Source organism: Rattus norvegicus, chromosome 19 (genome assembly GCF_021556685.1).
Source record: "Rattus norvegicus strain SHRSP/BbbUtx chromosome 19, alternate assembly SHRSP_T2T, whole genome shotgun sequence".
Taxonomy (NCBI): domain Eukaryota; kingdom Metazoa; phylum Chordata; class Mammalia; order Rodentia; family Muridae; genus Rattus; species Rattus norvegicus.
The window spans coordinates 49,075,969-49,097,045 of NC_141552.1; the positions used below are offsets into that span (position 1 = coordinate 49,075,969).

Genomic DNA, 21,077 nt, shown 5'->3' on the forward strand with positions numbered 1-21,077 from the left:
CACAATATCTTAGTCTCCACAGTTGTGTACTAGGGTGCAGAAGTCAAGAGGGGGACTTTCCTCTGTGTCTGCTCAACTTCCACCAGGTTCCTGGCTCCTTTGATTTAGGTGAGGCCTAGAATGCACGGTATCCTCAAGATAACAGCGTCTGGGCCAGCTAGTGGGGACAAAGGCGGGCCCTACCCCGTAGGGGTGGATCTGAATCAAGACTTGTCTCCAAAGGTTTTCTTCAGCTCCACCCCAACCTACTCAAGCTCGAAATCCCTAGCCCCCTCCGGGTTCCGTCATTGAAGTTGGTATGGAGGGATGCGGGGGTGAGTGGTATGTATAGGTAACCTTTGAGGTGGTCTAACTCATGCACTCTAAACGCAGCCATAAGGGAAAGTACCTCTGTGGGGCCAAATATCCGGACACCTATAACCCTGGCGCTCTTCTACCCACTTCCTCGACGTGAGCTCCGCCCAATGGGAGGAAAAGGATAGTCTGCAACTGGCCTACGTGGGTTCCCAATCTAATTAGACAGCGCTATTAGCCCTACACTGGTATTGGTTTAGAAACTGCGGAAGAAAAATCTTTAACTACAACTCCCGAGAGGGAGTGGGGCTCTGTAGCTCCTTGTTCACGTGACTTCCTCCTCGCAGAAGACTCACCCGATAGGCCGGCGGGGAGGCGGGGCCCATGACTGTAAGCGGAGCCAGTGGCCTATGAGTCGCCCTGTGGGACGGGAGCGCGGGGAGGGGCGGGGTTGGGCGCGCTGCGAGGCGCGGGAGCGCGCCGACGGCGGTGGCGGCAGTGGCGGTGAATGTGGGGGTGGGGGGCGGGGAGCTTTGGTTGAGGCGACCGTGGCTCTTAGGCACCCTCGACTGGCGGCGGTGACGGCTCCTGGTGCGGCGGGGCGCTCGGCCAGCTTTCTAGTCGGAACGGAACACTTGGCCTCGCGGGCCCCGCCCGAAAAGTTTGCAGTGGAGCCGCGACCTCCTGGCCGGCGCGGCCCAGCATGAAGCGGCGCTGAGGAGCCGCGGCGGCCGCCTGAGGAGGAGGCGCTGCACCCCGGGCCACGCCGATGACTACTGCAAACTGTGGCGCCCACGACGAGCTCGACTTTAAACTCGTCTTCGGCGAGGACGGGGCACCAACGCCGGTGTCCCAGGTCTCGCGGCCTGCAGGTGGGTGCCGGGCCAGCCGGGATTGTGGAGCGTGCCCTCCCCGCGCTCCCGCCAGCTCGCCTTTCCCCGGGTCCCTCTGGTGCGTGTGTGTGGGGAGTGGAGCCTGATTTAATTTGAGGAGGAGGCGTGTGGTTCGGGGCGACGTAGAAGTGACTTGGCTGCAAGCGAACTAGTAGGGAACTCGACCCCGAAAGGCCACTGGCCAGCGGACTCCCGGGGTTTGGAGGCAGAGGTTGGGGCCAAAGCCCCAAGAGGTTTCTGGTTGTCGTTGCTGTGCCAGCGTGGTGCAGAGAAAATGTCTCCGAGAAGTGTAAGCGCACTTAGCTGTTTTTAGGCTATTTGTAAATTTCTTTACTTGAAAGATGCGTGTTTTAAATTCTACTTTAAAAAATCTACTTTGCAAGAAGAGCAACACGTTCGAGTTAGCGTCCAATTGTGCAAATTTATATTCCACACTTAATTTCAAGAATACTATAACGGACTTTTCTGGAAACTGGGTTGTTTTGCTTGAGCAAAGTGTTTCTGGAGAGAGAGAGAGAGAGAGTGTGTGTGTGTGTGTGTGTGTGTGCGTGCGTGCATGCATGCATGTGTGCATGTGTTGCTTTGTTAAAAATATAATTTTAGAATGTTCTAGAAGTCAACTTTGGTTTTAAGAAAAAGCTCTTCTCAGAAGATATTTTAAAAGAGTCTTAAGTTGGGAAAGCTGGACACCATAATGCTTGCGGGTCAAACCAGTCAGGAAATAGAAACAGGATGATGACTGGGGACTTAACTCCCTCCTGTGACCTGGTTTGGAATAGTGTGGTTCTTTAAGTTCAGTTTCCCTATTACGTATGCAAGAGAACTTAGAAAAAAGATGGATAAGAGTATCCCCTATTTATTCCCTCCAGTATTGAGTGAGTTACTTACAGTTACTCATAGTATTGAAGTCTAATGCATTGGTTTCTCAGAGTTGCATCGAGTCTTTAGGTGGTACAGTACCTTTTAGTTCCTTTTCATCCTTCCTATGCTGTTTTCAACGTGATAAATAATCATAATAGTTGAGAGTTGGCTGTGTTTTCAGTTCCGTTAGCATTATTGGAACCAACCTTATGTTGAAGGTAGTAGTGGATACTTTGTTGGGTAGTGTTATCTACTGATGCAGTCTCTGACTGCTCGTGAAAGTTGGGAAACAGATGAGACACATAGCTCAAATAACTATTACTAGGCAAACTAAATTGTCATAAGTTTTATATATAAAATAAATAGAAAAAGCGGGGTTTATGGAGAGGATGGCATTGAATTGTATTTAGGTAATGGAAATTGAAAAAAATTAAACAATTTGCTTGAGTCAGTTTTTAGAAAAAAGGTTGTAACTTGATTTGTAATTGGAATTCCCAAAGGTAAACAGGATCAGTTTTATTTTTACCAGAAGTCGTCTTTAAAACGTTCTAGGAGGTGTTCCACAGGGCTGCTACTGCCGCCCACCCCACTCCCCGCCTTTTGCTTTCTTAGTCTAGTTCAGAATGGTCTCATCTTCCAAGTGCTGGTGTTAGAGGCCATGTGCCACCATGTTTAGTGGTCATTTTCTTAAGAATATTTGTTTTCGGGGTTGGGGATTTAGCTCAGTGGTAGAGCGCTTGCCTAGGAAACGCAAGGTCCTGGGTTCAATCCCCAGCCCCGAAAAAAAAGAAAAGAAAAAAAAAAAAGAATATTTGTTTTCCATTATGGTGAGATAAATATGAAAAAGTAAAACTTTTTGCTTTCGTATTTTATTGAGACAGTGTTTCACTATGTTTAACATGCTAGTTTAGAACTCTCTATGTAGCCCAGGCTGGCCTCAAAATGGAAGCATTCTTTCTGCTTCAGCCGTTGAGACTACTGGGATTACAGATGTGAGATACCACACTCAGTTGTGCTGTTGTGAGTACATAGAACTTAAATTTTGGATCAGTATTTGGTGTTTTTTCATGGTGGTTAGCATTGTTTTGATTCTTTGGCTGATTGGTCAGTTCCACAAAATAGCAGATCTTGGCAATTTTGGCCTACATTAGTTTTGTGTTTCTTTGAAGGTTTGAGAGTAGTTAAAGCACATTGAGATTTCTATACATTGAAAGTATTTTTGAAAACTTCTTTGTGGAAATTGATCATAGATAGTATCCTATACCTTGAATCCCAGTACTTGGGAAGCAGAGGTAGGTAGAGATCTCTGTGAGTTCAAGGCTAGCCTGGTCTACATAGAAAATTCTAGAATAGTCTCTCTCTCTCTCTTTTTTTTTAATCAGACTATTTTGTTTTTCCTTAGTATCTAACTTCAAAATGATCATATACCCCAGTAAGTAGAAACTCTAGAAGCATTAATGTAGTGCCAGGCAAAGTATTTACTGTAATTCAGTGTTTGTGTATTTGTAATATATACTTCAAAGGAAGTAGAGGCAGGTGGACCACACGTTTCAGGCCAATATGATTTATGTAGAATATTCCAGAACTATGTGGTAAGATCATGCTCAAGAAGACAAACACAATAAACAATAAAACTTACCTGTGTTTAATGCATTCCATTATTATAAAGAGCAGCTTATAATACTCCAGTGTATTGTTTACATCTCTTTTTAGTTTGCTGTTAAAATAATTGTTTGAACATGTAGTGTGTAAGTGACAGCTCATCTACAGGTGTCATCCTCAGCAAAGCTGCCCACCTCTTTTAAGATAGGGTCTCTCTCCTGGTTGGCCTAGAGCTTTCCCATTAGGCTAGACAGGTCTATCCAGCGAGCCGAGCCCCAGGATCTTCCTGTCTCTGCCTTCCCAGTGCTGCCATCACAGACCTGTGTCACCACACCAAGCATATTTATATAGCCTCTGGGAATCACCTGCTGAGCTCTCCTTATCCTATTTACTTATTTAGAAAGGTCTTCCTATACTATGTATTCCTAGCTGTTCTACTCTCACTGTGTACCTTGGACTTTTAGTTAGAACTAACTCCTGAGATCTTCCTTGTACCTTCCAAAACATAGGTTTGAACTCACTCACTTTGTGTGGGTGTGTTTTAGTGTGTGTGTGGGTGCATATGTGCGTGTCCATCCATGTGCACACACAGAGGTCTGAGGAGGAAGTGCAATGTTCTGAGTTATCATTCTCTGCCATATTGCCTTGAAGATGAGATCTTTCACTGACCCCGAAGCTATGCTGGTGGCCAGCTAACTGTAACAATCCTCCTGTCTCAATCTCCTACCTTACTGCACATACAGTTATGAGCTACCTATTGTGGGTCCTCATAATTGCTGAGCTATCCTCCAGTCCCCAAATTTATTAAATGTTTTCTAGTTCACAATGAGAAATGCATGCAACATTATGTATGGTATCTTATCTGCTGCTGTTTTTGAGAGAAGAAATATTTTTGTTTTATAATGTATTTTTGCAATAATTTTACTTTATATATTCACAGCAAATATTGAATATACTTTTTTTTTGGGGGGGGTTCTTTTTTTCGGAGCTGGGGACCGAATATACTTTTTTTTTTTAAGATAAAGTTTCCTACTCTCGAACTGATAGGTAGTTTTCCTGCTTCAGCTACATCTACTTCACAGGTTTTTCATGTGTAAACTTGAGAAATTTTTTCTAGCTATATTGTCTAGTGCTTACTGTTGTCTAGTGTTGATTATATGCTTGATATAATTTACTATCGCTTTCATAAATTATCTTCTTATGTCCCAGTTCTTTCTTAAAAAGATTTATTTATTTATTATATATAAGTACATTGTAGCTCTCTTCAGACACACCATAAGAGGCCATCAGATCTTATTACAGATGGTTTTGAGCCACCATGTGGTTGCTAGGAATTGAACTCTGTACCTCTGGAAGAGCAGTCAGTGCTTTTAATTACTGAGCCATCTTTCTAGCCCCAATTTCATTATCTTTTTCTTTTTCTTTCTTTTTTTCTTTTAAATGGTGGGCACACTGGTGTACACCCCAGTATTAGGAAGGCAGAAGCAGGAGGATCTCTGTGAGTTCGAAGCCAGCCTGTTCTCCATAGTGAAGTTTCAGGACAATCGGGGCTACATAAACCCTATCTACAAAAATAAAATTCTCTTTTTTAAATACATATTTTCTTAAGATTTTATTTTTTATGTATGTGAGTACACTGAGTGAACCAGATCTCATTACAGATGGTTGTAAGCTACCGTGTGGTTGGTGGGAATTGAACTCAGGACCTTTGGAAGAGTAGTCAGTGCTCTTAATTGCTGAGACATCTCTTCAGCCAAAATAAAATTCTTGCTTTATTTACTTATTTTGTGTTGTGTGTGTGTGTGTGTGTGTGGAGGTCAGAGGACAACTTGAGGAAATCAGTTCTCTCCTTCCAACATGTGGGTTGGAAATCAGGTTTTCAGGCTTGGTAGCAATGTCTTAAACCACTAAGCCTTCTGGCCAGCCCTATTTTGATTTCATCTTTACTCTTTTCAGTGTTGCCTCTTTGAATAAATACTTATGTTCTTTTGCTTTTTTTTTTTTTTTTTTTTTTTTTTGGTTCTTTTGCTTTTAATTACATAGTTCTGCTTTTTAGAGCTGCTGACTCAGTAAGGTTTGAAAGGAGATTGATTCAATAATCATACAAATATGGTTTGATAATTTAGTCAGGATACAAAAGGGAATTTGCTTGTTAAGATTTTCTTTTTTTTTTTTTTTTTTTTTTTTTCGGAGCTGGGGACCGAACCCAGGGCCTTGCGCTTCCTAGGCAAGCGCTCTACCACTGAGCTAAATCCCCAACCCCACTGAGCTAAATCCCCAACCCCAAGATTTTCTGTAATGTTTGTACAGCTCACTTGGTAGGTATCATAGAAGAGAGTTTAATTGCAACTGATCTATATTTTCATACCTAGATTTTTCAGTAGACTGTAGCTGTAGTGAGAGTATGCATTGAGTGATTGTGTCAGTGATTTACATTTCATTGTTTATTTGGAAGAATAGTTTAGTGTGTGTGTGTTCATTTTATTTTGAGGCAGGGTCTTGTGTATGCCAAGCTGGGCTATGTAGCCAAAACTGGTCTTGAACTCCTGACATGCTGCCTCCACCTCCCAAGTACAGGAATTACAGGCATGTACCATTATGCATGGCTTTATCTGATTAGTTGGGTTTTTTTTTTTTTTTTTTTTTTTTTTTTTTGGTTCTTTTTTTCGGAGCTGGGGACCGAACCCAGGGCCTTGCGCTTCCTAGGCAAGCGCTCTACCACTGAGCTAAATCCCCAACCCTTAGTTGGGTTTTTTTAAAAGATTTTATTTATTTATTTTATGTATATGAGTACACTGTTGCTGTCTTCAGACACACCAGAAAAAATTACAGACACATAAATTCCCATTACAGATGGTTGTGAGCCACCATGTGGTTGCTGGGAATTGAACTCAGGACCTCTGGAAGAGCAGTCAGTGCTCTTAACCACTGAGCCATCTCTTCAGCCATGGTTAGGTGTTTTGTTTTTGTTTTGTTTTGTTTTGTTTTGTTTTTTTTTTTTTGAGACAAAATCTCACTATCCCTGGCTAGCCTGGAACTCACAGAGATTCTCCTGCCTTTGCTCCTTAAGTGCTTGGATTAAAGGAGTATTTCACCAGGCTTAGCTGGTTTCTTTTTATTTAAATTTTTATTTTATTTTTTTGAGATAACCAGTGTAACCAAACTGGTCTAGAACTCTTGGTATAGCTGAGGAGAATAAGTTTCTTATCCTTCTACCTCTACTTCTCCAGTGCTGAGATTACAGGTATGGACTGTTATGCACTGTTAATATTCTGTTTGTTTTACACTTTTCTTGGTATGGATTAAAGGGTGCTTCTAGTGATACTAACAAAGTTGTGTGATAGAGATAAGTGGGTAAGTGTAGTTTAGTAAGTATGAGGAAAAACCTAGGGGGAAAGAAGTAAGAGTGGTAATTGTTTTGTTAAAATCATTGATCTAGAGGTTGGGGATTTAGCTCAGTGGTAGAGCGCTTGCCTAGCAAGCACAAGGCCCTGGGTTTGGTCCCCAGCTCCGAAAAAAAGAAAAGGGGAGGGGCTGTGGATTTAGCTCAGTGGTAGAGCGCTTGCCTAGGAAGCGCAAGGCCCTGGGTTCGGTCCCCAGCTCCGAAAAAAGAACCAAAAAAAAAAAAAAAAAAAAAGATCCGGTCATTTGTTATGGGCTGGAGAGATGGCTCAGCGGTTAAGAGCACCCGACTGCTCTTCCAGAGGTCATGAGTTCAATTCCCAGCAACCACATGGTGGCTCACAACCATCTTCTGGTGTATCTGAAGACAGCTACAGTGTACTTATATATAATAAATGAATAAATTAAAAAAAAAAAGAAAAGGGGAAAAAAAAAAACAAAACAAAACAAAAAAAACCCATTGATCTAGCTGGCCTTGGTTTCATGATGCTTTAATCCCAACACTCAGGAGGCAGAGACAGGTGGATGTCTTGAGTTTGAGGCCAGCCTGACCTACAGACCAAGTTCAAGGACAGCCAGAGCTACACAGAGAAACCATGTCTCTAACTAACTAAAATTGATCTAATGTTGAGATATAATAATATATACCTATAATCCTAGCACTTGAATAGTAGAGGCAGGAAGATCAGGAGTTCAAAGTTGGCCTGTAGTTACTAAATAAAACATTTGGGGCCATCCTAGGCTACCTGAGATTCTGTCTCCAGAAACCAAAACATCATGGCAGTCAAAATGCTTGCTATGAAGGCCTAGTGACCTGAGTTTAATCCTTGAACTCCATGTAAAGATGTAAGGAAAGAACCAATTCCCAAAGTTATCTTCTGACTATCATATGCATGCTGTAACATGAACATGCCTACATTGATACATAAATACACACGATAATTTTTAAAAGAATTTAAAACAAAACAAAAACCTATGTTAATTTTCAAAATTTTCTTTTTTAATATTTATTTTGCACAAGCACTGCTACAGCTTTTGAGTAGAGGTTTGAGGACAACTTGAAGGGGTCACTGCTTTCCTTCCAACTCTGTGGGCTCCAGGGGTTGACTCAGACTGTAGACTTGGAGCACTGGCTCAAATGCATTTGTTTTCATCAGGTTGTTTTGGAACTGGGCCTTGGTTTTGTGTATAATTTTTGTTTGTTAGCTTGTTTTGCTTGCCAAGATTGTAGTCTTTTTATTTCTAATGGTACTGCTGCTGATTTTACTTCAGCCTGCCATACAATTTAAAAGTGTTCCCATCTTCAGAAAGCTTTCTTCTTTTAGCTCCAGCCCTCCAGAAATAGGTAAAAATTGTACTATAAAATATTTTACAACGAGAATAGTCAGGATCCTAGAAATAGTGACTTTCTTAGCAATTACAAAGGTAGAAAGGCCCTACTTTGTGTTAATTTTAGAGCAGTCTACATTACTTGCTACTTCTCTGTAGGAGTTAGAGTGTCTTGAGGCTTCTGGATAAGTTCTTCCAGGTCAGGTGGTTGTGAAAGAGTCTCCATCCCTTTCCCAAATGTCCACAAGCAGTGTCTGGGAAAACTGAAGCAGGGTTGCTGAGACTCTGCTTCAAAACAAATTTCTTCATTGTTGTGACCAAATGCTCAAAAAGAAGCTAATTTGAGGGCGGAGAATTTACTTTGGTTCATGGTTTGAGAGAATGCTGGTTATTATGACAGGGAAGGTTAACTGTGGTAGACTGAATTGACTGCTGGTTATATTGTTTCACAGAAGACAAAGATGGACACTGGTGTTCCATTATTTTCCTTTATCTTTTGAGACAACTCTATGTAACTCAGACTGCCTTTCAATTCTTTTTTGTTCTGTTTTGGTTTGAAATAGGGTTTCTCTGTGTGACTGTCCTGGAACTTGCTCTGTAGTCTCTCAGGGATCCACTTCTCTCTACTTCCCAGTGCTAGGATTAAAGACCACAACATCCAGTTTTGTCCTTCAGTTCTTTTTTTTTTTTTTTATAAATCTTTTTTTTTTTAAAGATTTATTTTTTACTTATTATATATAAGTACACTGTAGCTGTCTTCAGATACACCAGAAGAGGGCATCGGACACCATTACAGATGGCTGTGAGTCACCATGTAGTTGTTGGGAATTGAACTCAGGACCTCTGGAAGAACAGTCGGGTGCTCTTAACCGCTGAGCCATCTCTCCAGCCCCTGTCCTCCAGTTCTTAATCCTGCCTCAGCTTCCCAAATGTTGGTATATAGGCGTGCACTAGCACAGCAAACCTAGAAATATAACCTTAAGAGCTTTGTTATTTGTACAGTCGTTAGGTCTAACCATTTGCTGATACACAAGAGATATTTGGGTAAGTATTCTAAAATATTAGTAGGGGCTATACTCTAGTGTTTTATAGAATAATATAAAAATTTAAAACTCGTGTTACATAAATGGTCAAGGGTGGCATGCAGAGGAGTGTACATTTGTTAGCTCAGCACTTGGGAGGCAAAAGCAAGAGAATCAAGAGTACAAGGCTATCCTTAGCTGTATATCAAATTCAAGGTTAGCCTAGGGCACATCAGAACCAACTTTTATGGTTTTTTGTTTTGTTTTGTTTTGTTTTGTTTTTGAGGCAGGATCTCATGTATTCTTGGATGATCTTAAATTTGTATACTGAAGATAACTTTGAACTTCTGATTCTCCTTTTTAGAGTATTGAGGTTATAGATGTGTGCTACCACACTCAGTTTACTGGAGATAGAGCCCAGAGCCTCTTGTGTGCAAGACCAGCATTCTCTACTAACTAAACTGTATTCCTGGCCTAGAATCTACTTACTGTTATGATTTACCTTTCAGCAGCATCCGTAAAATATCCCTAAAATCATTGTTATTTTTATGGCAGGCATAGTCCAAACTCTGCTTTTGAGGTTTGCTTTATTTTTTTCCAGTTAAGTCTAAGCATAAGGACATTTTTGGAGAGAAATTATACTGCTTGCTTTTCGTTAGCTATAAAAGCTGATGTTACGGACTGGAATAGATTGGCTTAGTGATTTAAAGTGCTCATTGCTTTTGCAGAGGACTGCAGTTTGGTCCCACAATGGACAGTTTGCAGCCACCTGTAATTTTAGCTCTGTGGGGATTCAGCTTCCTTCAAAAGCACCTTCACATGTGTATGTGCACACATACAAATGTATGCACATATATAATAAAAGTCCTTTTTAAGAAGTTAATTGGAGGGGTTGGGGATTTAGCTCAGTGGTAGAGCGCTTGCGCAGAAGGCCCTGGATTCGGTCCCCAGCTCCGGGGAAAAAAAAAAAGAAAAAAAAAAAAAAAAAAAGGAAGAAGTTAGAGCGCTTGCCTAGGAAGCGCAAGGCCCTGGGTTCAGTCCCCAGCTCCGGAAAAAAAAAAAAAAAAAAAAAAAGAACCAAAAAAGGAAGAAGTTAATTGGAGGGGCTGGAGAGCACTGATTGCTCTTCCAGAGGTCCTGAGTTCAAATCCCAGCAACTACCTGGTGGCTCACAACCATCTGTAATGGGAATCTGATGCCCTCTTCTGGTGTGTCTGAAGACAGTGACGGTGTACTTATATATAATAAATAAATCTTAAAAAAAAAAAAAGAAGTTAATTGGAAAGATTGTGTGTGTGAGAGAAAGAGTGAGACAGAGACAGAGACACTGAGACTGTATGTATAGTTAATCCCAGGGCCTTGCATATGCTAAGGAATACTATAATACCGGTTATAGTTCCATTTATGAAACAAAAACTTTTTAAAAGAAATAGTGAGTTGTTATCACCAGTTCTTTCTCATTTCCAGCTGTTGAAAATATTTTATTTTAAATAGGGATGGGGCTGAGGAAGTGATAATGCAGTGAGAGCCACCACATTACTCCTGAGAGGTAGGAAACCTGAGTAGGTTGAGCCCTGTTTGATAGTGTACTGTTCTTTGGTCACCGCAGTAACATGAACAAGGAAGGGGTTTAAAGCTATCTTGGTGGGTAAGGAGAATAGACACAGTAGACTTGGCAGTAAGCCTGGCTTCTAAAACTGAATCCAAGTCATCAAATTTGCCCAGACATGCCATATGAGGTTCAAGTAACAGAGGAGTAAATTTTATTCAGGGAGACTTTTTTAAAAGAGACATAAATGAGCAAGCTTTTTTTCTGTGTATATATTTATACTACACAACTTTCCTGCTTGCTTGTAGTTGGCAAGCTTTTTTTTTTTTTTGGAGCTGGGGACCGAACCCAGGGCATTGCGCTTGCTAGGCAAGTGCTCTACCGCTGAGCTAAATCCCCAACCCCGTTTGGAAAGTTTTAGTTGACAGATTGATATTTGTATGTGAAAAGGAACTGTAATTCAATGAAAGCCTGAAAATCCCAGGCACACTTAAGTATCTTAAAAGTTTCATTTCCTATAAAGTATACAGTTTCCGGATGTCTTGCTTTTTGCAGCAGGTAAGAGCTCTGCATCAAAAATATATATCTCAGCCAAGTCTGATGACTTCATGCCTGTAATTCTAGTATTTTAGAAGCTAAGGCAGGGGCACTGCTGTGAGTTTGAGTCTGACCTTGGCTTCATGCTAAGTCTAGGTCAGCTTGGTTTTTAATGTCAGAACTTTGTCAAATCTTTGCACTACATGCCCTTTTTTTTGGTCAGTGCTTTAGACCTTTTATTTCTTAGCTAGACAGTGGTGGCATTCACTTGGGAGCCAGAGGCAGGTGGACTTCAGAGTTTGGGGGCCAGCCATTACAGAGTTCTTAGACAGCAGTACTACACAGAGAAACCCTGTCTAGAAAAATGAGAAGTGTGGGGAGGGGTGTGTGTGTGTTATTTTGTATTTGATAATTTGGGGTGAAATTTTTACCAGCTTTACTTTTTCTCTTTAAGATTTATTTATTTTTTCTTTTTTTCGGAGCTGGGAACCGAACCCTGGGCCTTGCGTTTGCTAGGCAAGTGCTCTACCACTGAGCTAAATCCCCAACCCCTAAGATATATTTATTATATATATAAGTAAACTGACATACCAGAAGAGGGCATCAGATCTCATTACGGATGGTTGTAAGTCACCATGTGGTTGGTGGGATTTGAACTCAGGACCTCTGGAAGAGCTGTCAGTGCTCTTAACCACTGAGCCATCTCTCCAGCCCTTCTCTTTTAATTTTTATTTATTCTTTTTCCATATAATCATCCGGACCTCAGCTTCTCTTTCCACTTCTCCCAATTAGTTTTCCCTCCACCTCCCCTTTCCCCCAGGCTCACCCCACCCTCCAAGAGCCCTGCTTAGTTGATTCTGCAGGCTGTGCTCTACCAGTGTCCCAGAGCTCCGAGAAGAAGGACCCAGTGGAGACCTCTAACCTGAGCTCTCTCTTTCAGCCTGTTTGGCTGTGGGTCTCTATATCCACTCCCATCAGCTGGCAGAGGCAGCCTCTCTGATGACAACTGAACTAGGCTCTGATCTATGAGTATACCAGAACGTTGATTGGCAAGTGGGGGTAGGGGGTAGGCAGCTGTGTTTGGTTCTACCCTAGGTCTCTGGTCTTTCCTCTGGTTCCTGGTCATCCACGCAGTGTCAGGCATGGGTTTAATTCTGATATTCTTTATCATAATTAAGAATGGTAGCATTATATGAGCTCTGAAGTTGCATTATTATTATTTTTTTAATTTTTTTTTTTTTTTTTTTTTTTTTTTGAGATTTGGTTTCTCTACAAAGCCCTTCAAGCTCTTTAAAATGATAGGATAGGGGATTTGTAAAGGCGGTACTGGGAGGAGAGGCGGGAGCAGGGGTTGTGATCAGGATATAAAGTGAATAAAAAATTATTGAAAAAAATTACAGGATAGGAAAGATGCTCATTTTAGAAAATAATATTGTATGGCCGGGCAGTGATGGTACATGGCTTTAATCCCAGAAGCAGGTAGATAGATCTTAGAGTTGGAGGCCAGCTGGTCTACAGAGCTGGTTCTAGGACAGCCAAGACTGTCTCAAAAATCTATCTATCTATCTATCTATCTATCTATCTATCTATCTATCTATCTATCTATCTATCTATCTATCTAGAGCAAGTGGAGAGACTCATAATGAGACCTTACCTCTCCTTAAGGTAAAGTCACTACTGGTAAGCTGAACATGGTCCTTTAAATAATACCTCATTCCTGCCTCTAGTAACCCTAATTAAATTAATTGATTCACCATTTCAAAAAAAAAAAATGTGTGGGGGGGAGGATGGCTCAGTGGTTAAGAGCATTGGCTGCTTATTCAGAGGTCCTGAGTTCACTTCCCAGCAACCACATGGTGACTCAATACCATCTGTAATGGGATCTGAGTCCCTCTTGTCTGATGTTTTCTTCTGTTATGCAGGTATACATGCAAACAGAGTGGAGTGTTCATCCACAAAAAAAAAAAAAAAAACAAAAAAAAAACTTTAAAAAAAAAAGAAAAGTAAAATTAAGGGGGTGGGGTGGGGAGGATTCGAGAGATGGTTCAGCATTTAAGAGTACTTGTTGCGGGGTTGGGGATTTAGCTCAGTGGTAGAGCGCAGGGCCCCTGGGTTCGGTCCCCAGCTCCGAAAAAAAGAACCAAAAAAAAAAAAAAAAAGTACTTGTTGCCCTTGAAGAGGACCCAGGTTTGGTTCCTAGCATGCACATTAATGGCTCATGACCTCTGTAACTCCAGTTCTTTTTCTGATCTCCACTGACATCATTTAGTTACCTCCCTAGTCCTGCCTGTTTTTAATTTTTTTTTTTTTCCTTTCTTCCGAGACAGGCTTTCTCTGTGCAGCCCTGGCTGTCCTTGAATTCATTTGTTAAACCAGCCTGGCCTCAAACGCAGAGATCCATCTGCCTCTGCTTTCTGAGTGCTGGGATTAAAGTTGTGTATCTCTATACCCAGCATGGTTTTTGTTTTGTTGTTTGTTTGTTTGTTTGTTTGAGGCAGGGTTTCACGCTCTATGTCCTGGCTGGCCTGCAGCTTGTTATATAGACTAGGCTGGTGGTGTTGAACTTGCTGGGATCCTTTTGGCTTTGCTTTTGGGAATTACAGTTGTATGCCTGAATGAATATCTCATTTGTCTTTGCTTATCATGAAACTATGGGAATATATTTCTTTACTTTTTATTGCTATTTTCTAATGTAATATGTTTTCAGATTTAAGCTGTAATGTAATTTTCAACAGTTTTTTCTTATTTATTTATTTATTTATTTATTTATTTATTTATTTATTTATTTATGTTTGTGCATGCACAAGCCTGGAGGCTAGAGGAGGATATTGAATGGTCTGTTCTACCCTTAAGACAGGATCTCCCACTGAACTTTGCATCTTCTGCCTCTGCTTCTTTAGTACTAGTATTATAGGCTTGTGTTGCTACACCAGGTTGTTGTTTAATCTTAAATGAATATCTGTTTTTCCTTCTTTGCTTTTGAGTCATGGTTTTCCTCTGCTGGTTAGGCTAGCTTGGAGCTCACTATATCTTAAATTCGAGGTCCTCTGCCTCAGCCTTGGGATAGATGGGATTAGGGGCATGTGCCATCATGTCTGGCTTTTGTCTGTTTTAACTTTGAAGCTTCTCAGCTGTTCGGTGATTGTTCCTACTTGCTTATCACTTACAATGGGGCACCAAAATTATATTGTTTTGTCATCACAGAGACGTTTGCTAACGGCAGGCCTCCTTGTAGGGGTGCTTACTAGGTTACCTTTGAGGTCATTATCTGAGTTCTTTTTCCTTAGGTTAATTAGAGTCCCAAGTGAAAAGTCTGCCAGTCTATTGCCCAGAGTGTAAGTGTGTATGCTGTGAGCCAAGGGAGTAGAGAGCACTTAGGGCTTCAATATACACGTTTTAGAATGACTAGGTTTCATCATCCTGTTTTCAGTATGGTTGCCCAGATTCTCAGTCCTTCTTTCTCCTTGTCAGAAAGTTTTATTTATTGTCTAAAGAAAAAATAGAGTAGTAGATGTGGAAATTCAGGAGCAGGGTTAGTTACCCATTCAAAAAGCTCTGTACCCAGCTAGTTTTTTAGTTTTGCCTTCGCTTTTTCCTAATTCTGGATTTACATATTCTGGATTTATATTATAAAGGGTATAATATAATTGTGTGTGACTTTATGTCTGTGTCTTTCACTTAGAATGTTTTCGAGGTTCATTCAGGTGGTAGCATTTCCTTTCTTGATGAGAGATTTTTGCTTACTGTGTTGCTTCAGCCTGCTAAGTAGGTTGGATTGTAGTTGTGTAGCACCACAATAAGTTTTATTTGTTCTTCTTTATTAGGTTATCTATTAATCTATTGAGAATTAATCAGATTTGTTTAACCCTTTGGCCATTTCAAATAATGCCATTATAAACATGTGTATAGGGGTTGGGGATTTAGCTCAGCGGTAGAGCACTTGCCTAGCAAGCGCAAGGCCCTGGGTTCGGTCCTCAGCTCCGAAAAAAAAGAAAAAAAAAAAAAGGATATGAACATGTGTATAAGTTTTTATATAGACATTTTTAATCTCACGAATACACAACTAATAAGAATTGCTTAGTCCATAGCCATTCTTTGTTTTTGCTTGTTGAGATAGTAGTCTAGACTGATCTGGGACTCACCATGTAGCTCAGGCTGGCTTTGAATTTGTGCTAATCCTCCTACCTTAATCTGTTGAGTACTGGAATTTCAGATTTGAGCCACTGTGCCTTGTTAAAGACTAGAAAGCAGAGGTAGATTGAGGAGCCAGGTGCATATAGCCAAAGATGATATAGAATTCTTAACCTTTGCCTCAACTTCCCAGAGCTGGGATTATGAGTAGGTGCTACTGTGTCCATCTTGCTTGTTTACTGGTTGGTTGATTATTGTTGTTGCTCTTATTTTGGTTTTGAGACAGGATCTCTTCCCCACCCCGCCCTCATCTACCAGTTTTGAGACAGTGCTGCTATGACAAACCCTTTCAGCAGTTCTCCTGCCTCAGCCATCCACACCCTGGGATTACTGGTATTAGTCATGAGGCAGAGGCAGGAGGATCACTGTAAGTTCAACACAAGGGTGGTATACATAGAGAGTTGTAGGCCAGCTTTGTGCACATGGCAGTTTGCAGACCAGTCAGCGGTGCATTGTGAGGCACCCCCTCCCCTATTTCTCTGTCTCAAAAACAAGGGGTTGGAGGACTTTGTATAGAGCTTGGTGTAGTATGTTTGCCAGATATTTGTAACACCCTAGGTTCAGTCCTGAGAAACAGAACAACAAAACTGTATCATTGTGTCCCAAGCAGTGGTGTGGCAGAGCTTAACATATCTCTTCACAGTTACTCTTCTCTGTCTGTGGGAATGTGACCATGGACAGCACATAATTGAGTGTGGCCAAGTTTCAATAAAATTTTATTTATAGACACCAGAATTTGAATCACATTACTATAGCTCATAAAAGTTTCTTTTAAAAACCATTCTTAGTTTGTAGACTGTCATTAACAACAACAACAACAACAACAACAACAACAACAACAACAGAAAGCAAAAGCAGGTGGTAGGACACATTTGGATCACAGGCTGTATTTTGCCAGACCCTGGTTCACTATTAGTAAAGACACGCGCATGCTTTGTATTCTCTACAATACTGTCTGCTTTCAAGGGCCCTCTGGTGGCTGATAGGACATTTTAAAAATAGTCTTGAGATAGTTCTGGAGCATCATGAAGTCTACAGTTGAACATCTTTATGACTGTTAGAGTATGGTTGGAGTGACTGAGCATTTTGGAGTTAGGACTTCAGGACACATGGGAAAAAAGACGAAACTACATTCTGTGTGTGTGTGTATGTGTTCATTTCTTTGCATTACTTCCAGGCACTGTGTATGTCCATCCATGCTCCCACGCATGAGGAGGCTAGTGGAGGAGGTCAGAAGTTTTCCTCTGGTTCTTCACCTATGGTTTTGAGACAAGGTCTCATTGGCCCAGAAACTTACCATTTCAGCTATGCTGACTCACCTGCTGGGAATCCCTAAGACCTGCCTGCGCCTTGGACCTCAGTGCCAAGGTTACAGACACTTGGAGCCATGCCCACTCCTTTGTATGGGTGACAGGAGTTTGAATTCAAGTTCTCATCCCAGCACAGAAAACACTATTACCCAATGAACCATTTCTATCGGCCTCAAGACATCATTTGTGTATATACTTGTTTTTATCTACAATTTACTTGGAGGGAAGTTGTGAATTTCAGCATTAATCAACCGCTGAAATAGCATTGATATAATAATTACATTAGAGTGAAACTATAAAGTTTTTCATGGATGATTTTTAGTCAAAAAATAAGATTTTTAAAGTACATTCTTGGGAGGGGGAAGAGGTACAGGATATGGAACAGTCAGACGGTAGACCAGGAGGGGAAAAATCTAGAGTGTAAAAAAAAAAAAATTAAATAAATAAAAAAAGTACCTTCTTAAGTAAAAATTAGTTCTTTTAAAAAACTGGATTGAGTAGTGATGAAGAATATAGCAGTTGCTAGTATAGTTGCTGGCAGGACTTGCTTAAATATAAAGAAGCAAAGGATAGATTTTATTTAACTTTGTCCATTTAAGTTTAATTTATTTTGAGACAGGGTTTTTCTTTGTAGCCAAAGCTATCCTTAACCTCTCAATTCCTCTGTCCAAGCTAGGACGTTGGGATAAGGGAGATGCATGCCACCAGGCCTAGTGAGGAGGTAATTGAATATTCTAAATTTGTGAAGATTAATGATCAACTATAAATTAATATCCCCAGTTTTTAAAAAGATTTACTTATTTATTATATATAAGTACACTGTAGCTGTCTTCAGACACACCAGAAGAGGGCATCAGATCCCATTACAGATGGCTGTGAGCCACCATGTGGTTGCTGGGATTTGAACTCAGGACCTCTGGAAGAACAGTCAGTGCTCTTGACCACTGAGCCACCTCTGAGCCTCCTGATTTCAATTCCCAACAACCACATGGTAGGTCACAACCATCTGTAATGGGATCTGATACCTTTTTCTGGTGTGTCTGAAGACAGCTACAGTGTACTTATATATAATAAATAAATCTTTAAAAAAAATCTCTAAAGACTTAATTTAATTTAATTAAATTTAGGGTTTTGGGAGGTGGGGTAGGGTGTGTATGTGAGTGTGTACATGCCGTTGTGCTCAGATAGGAGTCATACAGCAGTGTGCAGGAGCTGGTTCTCTCCTATCATGTGGGTCCCAGAGGTTGAACTCAGATCTTCCAGTTGGCAACAAGTACCTTTATTCACTAAACTATCTTGCTGGTTCAGTTATCTTATAGTTCTATAGCTTGAATTTTTTTTATTTGTGTGCAAGAGAATATACAGAAATATACCTATTAAAAAACATTCACTATTCTCAGATTATAGTTTTTGGAAATATAGAAATAAAGAAAAGGAATGTCACATAATTACATATTTTCTTATAATATATTCATATCTGCAAGAATGAATAAATGTATTTTTAAAAGTCAACCTTTGTTCTTGAGATGGTCTGATCAAATAGCTAAAGCTGGCTTAAAACTCACTATGTAGTTAAAATAGGCATTGAACTCTCAGTAATCCTTCTGCCTGTGTGTTGCATTTAACAAACAAGAATCACTGTGCCCAGCCCTTTAGTGAAGCTAATGACATGCATTTTGGTGTCCAGATTTTTCTGTCAAGATTGTTACTACTGTTTCATCTAATAATTTATACCCTTGAATTTTCTAATTTCTTCTTTTATTGACTTTTTTGGTTGTGGGTTTTTTTTTTTCTTTTTTTTTTTTTCATAGATCTTGAACCAGATGATTGTGCATCCATTTACATCTTTAATGTAGACCCGCCTCCATCTACTTTAAATTCATCACTTGGCTTACCACATCATGGACTGCTGCAGTCTCACTCTTCTGTTTTGTCACCATCATTTCAGCTCCAAGGTTTCAAAAATTATGAAGGAACTGATGATATTTCTGAATCTAAATATAGCTCATTAAGTGGTCCTAAACCCTTTGAATGCCCAAGTATTCAAATTACATCCATCTCTCCTAACTGTCATCAAGAAACAGATGCTCATGAAGATGACCTACATGTAAATGACCCAGAAAGGGAATATTTGGAAAGGCCTTCTAGAGATCATCTCTATCTCCCACTTGAACCGTCCTACCGGGAATCTTCCCTTAGTCCTAGTCCTGCCAGCAGCGTTTCTTCTAGGAGTTGGTTCTCAGATGCATCTTCTTGTGAGTCTCTCTCACACATTTATGACGATGTGGACTCAGAGTTGAATGAAGCTGCTGCACGATTTACTCTTGGCTCACCTCTGACTTCTCCAGGTGGCTCTCCAGGAGGTTGCCCTGGAGAAGAGTCCTGGCATCAACAGTATGGACCTGGACATTCCTTGTCACCTAGGCAATCTCCTTGCCACTCTCCTAGATCCAGTATCACTGATGAGAATTGGCTGAGCCCCAGACCAGCCTCAGGACCCTCATCCAGGCCCACTTCTCCTTGTGGTAAACGACGGCACTCCAGTGCTGAAGTATGTTATGCTGGCTCTCTTTCACCCCATCACTCACCTGTTCCGTCCCCTGGTCACTCGCCTAGAGGGAGTGTAACTGAAGATACCTGGCTCACTGCTCCTGTCCACACTGGATCAGGCCTCAGCCCTGCACCGTTTCCATTTCAGTACTGTGTAGAGACTGACATCCCTTTGAAAACAAGGAAGACTTCTGACGATCAAGCTGCCATACTACCAGGAAAATTAGAGGTCTGTTCAGATGATCAAGGGAGCTTATCCCCATCCCGGGAGACATCAGTAGATGATGGCCTTGGATCTCAGTATCCTTTAAAGAAAGATTCATCTGGTGACCAATTTCTTTCAGTTCCTTCACCTTTTACCTGGAGCAAACCAAAGCCTGGCCACACTCCTATATTTCGGTGAGTTGGTAGAAATGGCTGCTGATCAGTTTTTCATGCTTATAGGTCATTTGCATTGTATAACTACATTCTGACCTTTTTTCTTCTCCTTGCCCTTCTCCCTTTCATTTCTTTTCTCTCTCCCCTCTCCCTGCCCTCATCTTCCTTGTTTTTCATTTTTTTAAAAAATTAATTCTTCTGGTCAAATAACTTAGAGGTCCTTTTTATTTTTCTTTAAGTCTTTAAAAGTGTTTTTAAATTGACTAAAGTTACATTTTAAAAGTATATAGATGAAGAAAGTATGTGATGGATTGTAGAGAACAGTAAATGAAATTGAAGGTTCCTTGCGGAATTCCTTATCTAGAAAAGATTACTGATGGGGAGTGGGGAGGGGAAATGGGGAGTGGGGAGGGGAAATTGGGGAGTGGGGAGGGGAAATCCCATATAGAATGAGAGGAGGAGGGGTTAGGGGGATGTTGGCCTGGAAACCGGGAAAGGGAATAACAATTGAAATGTAAATAAGAAATACCCAATTTAATAAAGATGGAGAAAAAACTGTAAATGTCATTCAAAAGGTATTTTTATATAAATGTACAGTTAGGCAGTAATACCTTGAAAATCCATCATTTCTTTCTAATTTCATTTAGTAAAGTAAAAAATACTAAAAAAAAAAAAAAGATTACTGTACAGGTGGGTTATTATATTATGAATGAATTAACTGAATTTACATATCTGAAGGACTGTGTGGGAGTGTGTAAGTGTGTGTGTGTGTGTGTGTGTGTGTGTGTGTGTGTGTGTGTGTGTGTAGGCCAGAAGACAGCCATGGGTATTATTTCTCAGGAGTCATACATCTTGTCATCTTGTTTTTGAAACAAGTTTTCTTGTTGGCCTAGAGCTCACCAAGCTGCTGGCTTTAGAAAAAAAAATACGTGTGTGAATGTGCTCATGTGTGACATGCCCTGTGTGTTGTATTCAGAGAACGGCTTTCTGGAGGTGTAGCTGTTCTTTCCTTTTACCTTTATGTAGATTCTGGGGATTGAGCTCAGGTCCTAAGGCTTGTATATACTGACTTTTCCTTTGTCCTTTTAATGGCAAGCATTTTCTCCCACAAGGTATTTACTTTTTTTTTTTTTTTTTGGTTCTTTTTTTTTTTTTTCGG

The 21,077-nt window shown here is 40.6% G+C and overlaps 1 protein-coding gene across 22 annotated transcripts in view; it reads left to right on the plus strand.

The window, feature by feature from the left end:
- Positions 1–763: 763 nt before the first annotated feature.
- The window catches only part of Nfatc3 (nuclear factor of activated T-cells 3), a 74,505-nt gene continuing 54,191 nt past the window's right edge, over positions 764–21,077 (plus strand). For 16 of the 22 annotated variants that reach the window (XR_015643415.1, XR_015643418.1, XR_015643419.1 and 13 more), the window contains exons 1-2: positions 764–1,166; positions 18,802–19,939. Coding sequence is in view for 12 of the 22 variants with exons in the window: in XM_087594870.1 (XP_087450996.1) it covers positions 1,064–1,166; positions 18,802–19,939 (1,241 nt within the window). In the remaining 10 variants the exon portion in view is untranslated. 22 annotated transcript variants of the gene reach the window in all.